At 39.0% G+C, this 9,260-nt stretch overlaps 1 protein-coding gene across 2 annotated transcripts in view; it reads left to right on the forward strand.

The window, feature by feature from the left end:
• Positions 1-7,000, forward strand: part of LOC112414786 (zinc finger protein 791-like) — a 46,675-nt gene extending 39,675 nt beyond the window's left edge. For both annotated transcript variants that reach the window (XM_024767454.1, XM_024767453.1), the window contains 3 exons: positions 2,254-2,380; positions 2,569-2,629; positions 3,028-7,000. In XM_024767454.1, the coding sequence (XP_024623222.1) occupies positions 2,254-2,380; positions 2,569-2,629; positions 3,028-4,684 (1,845 nt within the window). In that variant the 3' untranslated portion in view covers positions 4,685-7,000. The remainder of the gene's footprint in view (positions 1-2,253; positions 2,381-2,568; positions 2,630-3,027) is intronic.
• Positions 7,001-9,260: the final 2,260 nt, after the last annotated feature.

A 9,260-nucleotide genomic window follows, 5' to 3' on the forward strand; every position in this document is an offset into this window, starting at 1 on the left:
TTCTTTAGTACCGAATTAAATTTGAGGGAGCCAGATGCAAACTTCCAGATGGTCTTTCCTAGTGTAATCACATAGGAAGGGCTCAAGCCTACAAGCAGCAGGTTGTGACAATACATATAAAATAATTGTCTTCCAGAGAAGCTCATTAGAGCCTCAATACCCAGAGTGATTTTGGGGAGCAGATCACATAGGAACTCTGCCTAAGCGTAATGAAAGTTCAGACGCTTATAATGAAAAGCGTTTATAATGTACCATAAACAGTTTAGACACACTGAGCCACTCTTATCAGGTTGGTGGGGTCACTCATAAATCCCAGTTCCCAGATACCAACAAAGGACAAACATGGTGAGCAGGCATTCCTAAGAATCAGCGATCTCAGACCTACTAGTAACTCTCTTCTGCACACTTCATAGTAAGACATTGTTAGGAGCAAGCGCTACAGATACACCATAGAAAGTGTAATTAGAGCTGATGCAAGTAGCTCAAGCAGGAAGTGGTTACTTCCTCACAAATTTAACAGCATCATGAACATGTGGAAATTATACATTTTTACTATGATCACTTAAAAGTCTTACTGTTCTCTAATGGTAGGGTCCAGAGCACATTGGAAAAATTAGAGAAATGCTATACAAATAAATATTTCCATTTTAAGACCATCGATTCCTGTGAGAAAACTTCTCAAGAACTGGGGATTTCTTTTTCTGTTCCTTAACTGAATAGATAAATTCTACCATTGTAATTACTGTGTGGGGAACCTTTTCTCTGTCCCCTGCATGTGGACATCAGTAGGTTAGTGATCTTTTACAGAGACCAGCATTTAGGGAAGTTATGTGGTTGAGGGGTTCCTATGCCCAGACGTTGCGCTGTCATGTTTCTGTGCACCACATGGAGGCATGGAAATGAGAGAAGTGGAAAGGCAGCCTCTCAAGTGGCTGGTTGAGAATCACTGCCTCCTGTAATTGGAGAAGGGAAGTTTTATGTTTTTTAGAGGAAAGCACTGCTGGACCCTTTGTGTTTTATAATGATGGGCACGTTCACCATCAAACCATCGTGGTCTTCAGGGGACTCTGGTGCAAACTGCAATTCTTACTCAGTTCCCCAAGGTCAGCAAGGTCCAGGGTACACTGTTATGGTTTTGCCGGAAAATGCTCTTCTGGCATTTATCTTCTCAGTATATGCACATATATGTGGTAAAGATGGTGAGAAGCCACTCTGAGGCCCATGAATATAGGGATTTTGTGGAGGTCTGAGTTGTCATGCCTTCTTTCTCATGCCTGAGTACTAACTTCAGAATAGCTTCCTAGCCTCATGCAATAGGACAGAGATAGATAAAAAGTAACTATCTGTCATATTTTTACAGGCAAGTTAAACTTAATACTTTTCCACAAGATTATTTTTATTCAGCCAGTTGCATCTGACTACTTCTGATAGCCTGGAGTACTTTAGGACAATATGGCCAGCTGGGCCTAGTGATAAGCTGGATTTCCACAGGTCTCCTGTCCTTGTCACGTTTGGTGATGGGAATGGAAGAAAAAGCTTCCAGTTCACTGTGTTTTTTTCCATTAAAACCTCATGCAAGGGGCTTCCCTGGTGGCACAGTCGTTAAGAATCTACCTGCCAATGCAGGGGACATGCGTTCAAGCCCCGGTCCAGGAAGATCCCACATCCCACAGAGCAGCTAAGCCCATGCGCCACAACTACTGAAGCCCGCACACCTAGAGCCTCGTGCTCTGCAACAGGAGAAACCACCGCAATGAGAAGCCTGCACACCACAACAAAGAGTAGCCCCCATTTGCCGCAACTAGAGAAAGCCCGCACGCAGCAACGAAGACCCGACACAGCCCAAAATTAAGTTATAAAAAAAAAAAAAAACTTCATGTAAATGTGACCCTGTGTTTCATGGAGTGCTATGTGATAGATATGGTGGGTATTAAAGGAGATGGATTTTTCTTACGAGGAGTTGATGATCTGGAAATATTTCTTTCATTTGGAGTTCACATTTCTCCAGCATGCTCTGGATCCTACTGTTAGAGAATGATAAGACTTAAGCGATCATAGTAAAAATGATTTCCATGTGTACATGATGCTGTTAAATATGAGGAAGTGGTCATATAGAGAATAAGGATTTTGATGATCAAGTCACAGAATAAATATTTAACTAACAGCATCATATGTGAACTTGTGAATGGACTACAGATTCCCACTACTGTCCATGTCACCCATCTTCCTGTACACATATTTGTGATGTTTTAGGACCCAGTGGCCTTTGAGGATGTGGCTGTGAACTTTACCTTGGAGGAGTGGGCTCTGCTGGGGCCTTCACAGAAGAAACTCTACAGAGATGTGATGCGGGAAACCTTGAGGAACCTGGCCTCAATAGGTAAGGATGATGACATTCTTTCACTTAATCAGTTAGAGAACAAGTGTTTCCTGCCCATCAATGTTGTTCTAAGATGTGGAATGGGGAAAGGGAATACTTTGTAAGTAAATCATAGTTTGAGGTCATCATAGACCTGTGAAATAATAATTGTCCTATAATTTACTGATCTTTTTGGTTCTGCATTTCAGGGGAAAAATGGGAAGACCGTAACACTGAAGATCAGTACAAAAACCAGGGAATAAATCTGAGGTGAGTTGCACTCACAGTTTAAAGCAGTGTCCCACAAGAGAATCTTCTTATGTCATGAAATTTAGAAACAAGTAGACACAAAAGGGCCCAGCTTCAAATTTATTTATTCTCAGAAAATTTTTACCAAAAAAATATTTTCTTAAGTGTGTCATGGATGTTGTTTCCCAAATAGTTTACTTTAAAACATATTCAGAGACTGCATATATGAATATCACTATGAAAATAGCAGTGGTTGAGCTTTCTTGTAGATCATTCAGTATATTCACTTTCAAACAATTTACATGGTGCAGAAAAACCTAACACTTTCCTGATAAATGATAAAAATGTAATACTAATATTTACTGTAAAATCATTAACAAAGAAATCATTAACAGTGTGCTTCTAATTTTTTTTAACAGAAGCCATACATTACGGAGATGCTGTGAAAGTGAAGAAGGTAGTCAGTGTGGCGAAAATATCAGCCTTATTCCAAATCTTAATCTGAACAAGAATTCTACTGCAGTAAAACCATGGGAGTGCAGCGTGTGTGGAAAAGTCCTCATGAGTCGTTCATCCTTTAATAGGCACGTTAGATCTCACACTGCACCCAAACCATCCAGGTATCAGGAATGTGGAAAGAAGCCTTATAAATGTAAGGTATGTGGAAAAGCCTTCAGTTATCTCCAGCCTTTTCAGAAACATGAAAGTAATCATAGTATAGAGAAATCCTATAAATGTAAGGAATGTGGGAAATCATTTAGATATCGCCAATCTGTTCGAAAACATGAACGGACTCACACTGGAGAAAAACCCTATCAATGTAAACAATGTGGGAAAGCCTTTCGATATCATCAAACCTTTCAAACACATGAAAGAACTCACACAGGGGAGAAACCCTATGAATGTAAGCAATGTGGTAAAGCCCTCAGTTGTCCAAGTTCCTTTCGAAGTCATGAAAGGACTCATACTGGAGAAAAACCCTATGAATGTAAAAAGTGTAGTAAAGCCTTCAGTTGTCCCAGTTCTCTTCGAAAACACGAGAGAACTCATACAGGAGAGAAACCTTATGACTGTAAGGAATGTGGGAAAGCCTTCATTTCTCTTGGAAGCTTTCAAAGACACATGATAACACATACTGGAGTTGGACCTTATAAATGTAAAGAATGTGGAAAAGCATTCAATTGTCCCAGTTCATATAGAATACATGAAAGATCTCACACTGGAGAAAAACCCTATGAATGTAAACAGTGTGGTAGAGCCTTCAGTTGTTCCAGTTCCTTTCGAACACATGAAAGAACTCACACTGGAGAGAAACCTTATCAATGTAAGGAATGTGGAAAAGCTTTCCATTGGCTCACCACTTTTCAAGTCCATGTGAGAACTCACACTGGTGAAAAACCCTATATATGTAAGCAGTGTGGTAAAGCCCTCAGTTGTCCCACTTCATTTCGAAGACATGAACGGACTCACACTGCAGAGAAACCCTACGAATGTAAGCAATGTGGGAAAACCTTCAGTTCTCCTTTAGGTTTGCAAATACATGAAAGAACTCACACTGGAGAGAAACCCTATAAATGTGAGAAATGTGGGAAAGCATTTGTTTCTCTCACAAGCTTTCGAAGACACATGATGACGCACACTGGAGATGGACCTTATAAATGTAAGGAATGTGGGAAAGCATTTAATTGTCCCAGTTCATTTCGAATACATGAAAGAACTCACACAGGAGAGAAACCCTTTGAATGTAAAATATGTGGTAAAGCCTTCAGTTGTTCCAGTTATGTTCAAGTACATGAAAGAACTCATACTGGAGAGAAACCCTATGAATGCAAGGAATGTGGGAAAGCCTTCATTTACCGCACAACCTTTCGAGGTCACATGAGAATGCACACTGGTGAGAAACCGTATAAGTGTAAAGACTGTGGGAAAGCCTTTAGTCGACCCAGTTCATACAGAAGCCATGAAAGAATTCACACTGGAGAGAAACTTCTTGAATGTAAGCATTGTGGGAAAGCCTTCAATTGGCCCACATCCTTACATAAACATGTCATGAGAATGCACACTGGATATAAGTGATAAATACAAGAGTTTCCTATCTTAACAAATACTTGGCTGGCCAAAGAGTTCATTCGGGATTTTCCATAACATCTTACAGAAGAATGAACTTTCTGGCCAACCCAATACATTCAAAGTCATATGAAAACTCTACTGGAGAGAAATGCTATAACATGTAAATAATATGGGAAAGCCTGATGTAGATTAAGTCACATAATGCTCCAAAAAATTCGTAACATGAAATAAATGTTTTAAAAGTTAAAAAATATATCTTTATCAGTGGCTTATTCTGAAACTCAATCTCTAATTATGGATTCTACTTGTTAATTTTGCAAATGAACACAACACTGAGTTGAAACAATTCTGTAAGTACTCTTTAAGCAATAGTATATAAGCTTAGTAGTATTTTTCCTTAAATTAGCTTATAGAATTTTTGTCTTTCCATTTTGAAATCTGTTGGATCCATGAGTGAACTGGAATATAATTGTAATGTGCCAATATTATATAATGCGCCAAAAATATATAATTTTTAAGTTGTTCTGTAAGTAAAGGGGGCATGGACTAATGACACTCTGGTGGTAGTTGTTGGGATTTTCCTATTGGCTTCATGTGGCAGGTACTGGATATTTTTTACCCATTGTAAATATGCCTCTTTTATTAGGAAAACTTTTCTTTTGTCAGAAGAGCCTTCTTCCATTTCCTTGCTAATAAATAGTTGGCATAAATTTGTAATTATGTGAAGTTTAACACAGAGTATAATCTCATTTGACTTAGTATTTACATCTTTTCTCTTTACTCTGTCATTTTCTCTTTACTCTTTGTCATTCCATCTGACTGTGATTTGGGTAAGAGACCTTAAGACACCCATGTTGACATCAACTGCATACTTAAACAAAGCAACCTTACATTGTTTGCAAGTGCAATTATTTTAAATTCATAGCTACAATACTTTTGCACTGAAGCAACATTTTTTTCCCCCACCAATGCATTAAAAATTCTCCTACATTATTCTGATATCACCAGTGTCTCTTTACCCATAATGCAATTAGAATAATTATATCACTGAAGTCAACTAGTGGTATTACCATCCCTTCATTCATATTGAGCACCTACTATGTGCCTGTGCCGTAAATACAACAGTGAACATAACTGATGTGGTTACTGCTCTCACATTGCAAGTCTGTGAGATTAAAAAGTAGCTAGAAATGTGATGTTTATATTTAAAATGTTATTAACATTTAAGCTCTGATTCATTTTTGTAATAACCTTGTATGTTAATGGACCAATAAGTCTTTATATTTGCAAAAAGAAAAGAGACCTGTTACAGGACACGAAAATGTAGAATTGGAGATGCTCTCCTGAAATGTGTTATGTTAACATGGGTAATATGTTGTGACCTACATTTTCTAGAACCTGTTCTTTTCATGGTTCCATGTTAGAATTCACCACTAGCCTCCCTTGCATGACACTTGGAAGGCAAAGTGAAGAAGGCCTTAGTTCTTGAGCCACACAGGAGTTTCACATGTACCTGGTTCTAGCCCATTTTCCTGATTCTTTGCCCTGCCAGTCCAAAGTAGCCTCATTACCACCAGCTACATGACTTCCATTTTCTCAGACCTGTTGGTTTCCACAGATGCCTCCACAAGTTCCACAGCAAAGATCCCTCACAGTTTGGATTTTCCTGCAAGTCTTCATGTGTCCACCAGGCAACAAATTTAGACTGCTGTGATTAAGAACGTTTTGTGAAGCACTGACTCACCTCTTCTCTATATTGTATTTGTATAAGGTCTAATTTGTGTAGTAAACACATTGTTCTGTTGATATTGCTAGGGACTGTGTGTTCCTGATTCCACTATAGCAGCTACAGTGGTGCAGTCAGAAGAAAGCACGTGGTCCTGTAGTGAGTTCCTCTACTGCACTGTGCAGTGACTTCTGTGGCCCAATCCTTCCATGTGAGAATTAGCACCTTCCTCTTATCGGATAGATTATGGATATTTCCAATCACTCACAATTGAACATAATTCCTCAGTACATTTTCAGTTATGACTGATTGTATGTGACTGAAAACAATGGTTTTTTGTCAAATGCTTCTCTTTCAAAAAAACTTGTATACTAACAAATATTATCTTTTCCATTTCCTAATAGGATGTATTGAAACATCCCATTGCAATTGTGGATTTTTAGATCAACTTTGTGGTTTTTTTCAAGGTAATCATCATACATTTTGATTCAGTATTACCATGTATATTCTTCCTCAGGCAAATTTTTTTTTCATAGTTAGAATTTTTGTCATGAAACGGATTTCTCATTTGTTCTTAATTAAAAACTTAAATCATGGTTTTGTTACTGCCTTCTTGCCAAAAACTGCCAGGTTCACGCTTGTATTCAAATAGAGGGGCGTGGGGGAGGGATAAATTGGGTGACTGGGGTTGACATATACACACTACTGTATATAAAATAGATAACTAATGAGAACCTACTGTATAGCACAGGGAACTCTACTCAATACTCTGTAATGGCCTATATGGGAAAAGAATCTAAAGAGTAAATGTATGTATAACTAACTCACTTTGCTGTACACCTAAAACTAACACAACATTGTACATAACTACAATAAAAAATTTTTTTGAAAAATGGATCAGAAAAAGCAATGTAAAAACAACAACAAATAGAGGGGCATAACGAATCATAATAAGGATGAACACAAACCATAAATGATAATGGGTCATATCAGTAAGAGACTGTCCAAAAGGTCTTACAGGATTTGGACTTGTGTTAGGTAGTACCTCCTTTTCCGATCAACTGAGGCTTTGAGTTTAGGTAAATTGTCAAGAACACAAACCTGGCAAGGGACAAAGACAGGGTTACTATTCCAAGCAAGGCTTTCTTGCTCAGAAGCTACTCTTGATGCTAATTTTTCAGCATCCCTCTTCTACTAGGCACTGTAGACTCAAATCATACACAATTTAGCATAAATAGGGCACTACACACTCTGGATATATAAGTGTGAAACAAGTTCTTCAAGTCCTGGCTCTTACATTTTTGTGGGAAGAGGTGATTAACAAATAGCACAATCTGGGTTTATAAGATGGAAATAAGAGCTTTGAAGAAAGTAAACAATGCTATGAGGTAATAGGGAGACTGGAATTGTGTGTCTGTGGCAGGTCAGGGCCTCATGAGTGAGGATGTCATCACTGATCACTTTTTATTTACACAGTCTTGCGTCTTAAACACTATTTGAGGAACTGCTTGGGTGCAGATACAAGAAGTGGGGAGCAATACAGACATCCCTGCATTCCTGGGATCAACCATAATGGTTTCCCATAAAGATGTAGACATGGTTCATCTTCATCTTTGCCACAGTTGAAAGTTTTATTGCATGTAATAGTAATCATGAGTTTGGACATGGATTATCCAAGACTTGAGACTCCCCATTCCCATTACTTTGGGCCATGAGTAGTTTTGGTGTTTATGTTTGTATTTAACATCATTTGAAAAGATTTAAATTGCCTTTTAGGGACTTCCCTGGCAGTCCACTGGTTAAGACTCTGAGCTTCCAATGCAGGGGATGCAGGTTCAATCCCTGGTCAGGGAACTAAGATCCCACATGACATTGGGCACGGCCAAAAATTGTAAAAAAATAAATTGCCTTTTATATTTCCATTATAATTTTGCTGCTACACAGAAGGAGTGACTCCATGAAGCCTTTCTGGTCCTCCAAGTTTGAGGGAGGGTTCTGGTCATCTGCACACTTGTAGCCAGTCATGGGTTTTCCTGTGAGTGATATCTGTGCAAGTCCAACATGAAACACTAAAAAGAGCTACGGATGTTTAGGGGGCAGTCATCCAAGGAATAAGTGAAGTGAGCTGCAGACAGAGGGCTATCCTCTTCAGTAATATCCCAAGTTAGTGGGAAAGGAGGTACGTCTGACATCCTCAAAATGGAAAGTTTTTAATGCCTTTTATAAGAAGAGAACTGGAAGCTTTTTGTTTCAATGGTCCACAGAGTTACAAAGCCCATTTTGCTGTTCATAGGTGTTATTCCTATAGTTTTAGACCTCCAGCACATGTTATGAAAAGGGAGGGGGGGCTTCCCTGGTGGTGCAGTGGTTAAGAATCCACCTGCCAACTCAGGGGACACGGGTTCAAGCCCTGCTCAGGGAAGATCCCACATGCCGCAGAGCAACTAAGCCCGTGCGCCACAACTACTGAGCCTGCGCTCTAGAGCCCATGCTCCACAACAAGAGAAGCCACCGCAATGAGAAGCCCTGCTCACTGCAACGAAGAGTAGCTCCTGCTCACTGCAACTAGAGAAAAAGCCCGCATGCAGCAACAAAGACCCAATGCAACCAAAAATAAGTAAAAATTTAAAAAATAAATTTATTTTTTAAAAAAAGAGAGGGGGAGGGATTACCAGCTTTGTGTTTCATTAAAGAGCAAAAGAAGTCTAAACTTCCTCCATGTTTTCAGTACTAACTTATGTCTTCTATGCATGGTATAGATGTGATTTCATAATTATTTTTCTCAGTTGCTCCGCCCCTTCCCCAAGGATTCCTCCCATCTTTTTTTTTTTTTTTTTTTTTTTTTTGCCTCCCCCT

The sequence above is a fragment of the Neophocaena asiaeorientalis genome, unplaced genomic scaffold, assembly GCF_003031525.2.
Source record: "Neophocaena asiaeorientalis asiaeorientalis breed wild unplaced genomic scaffold, Neophocaena_asiaeorientalis_V1.1 scaffold87, whole genome shotgun sequence".
NCBI lineage: Eukaryota > Metazoa > Chordata > Mammalia > Artiodactyla > Phocoenidae > Neophocaena > Neophocaena asiaeorientalis.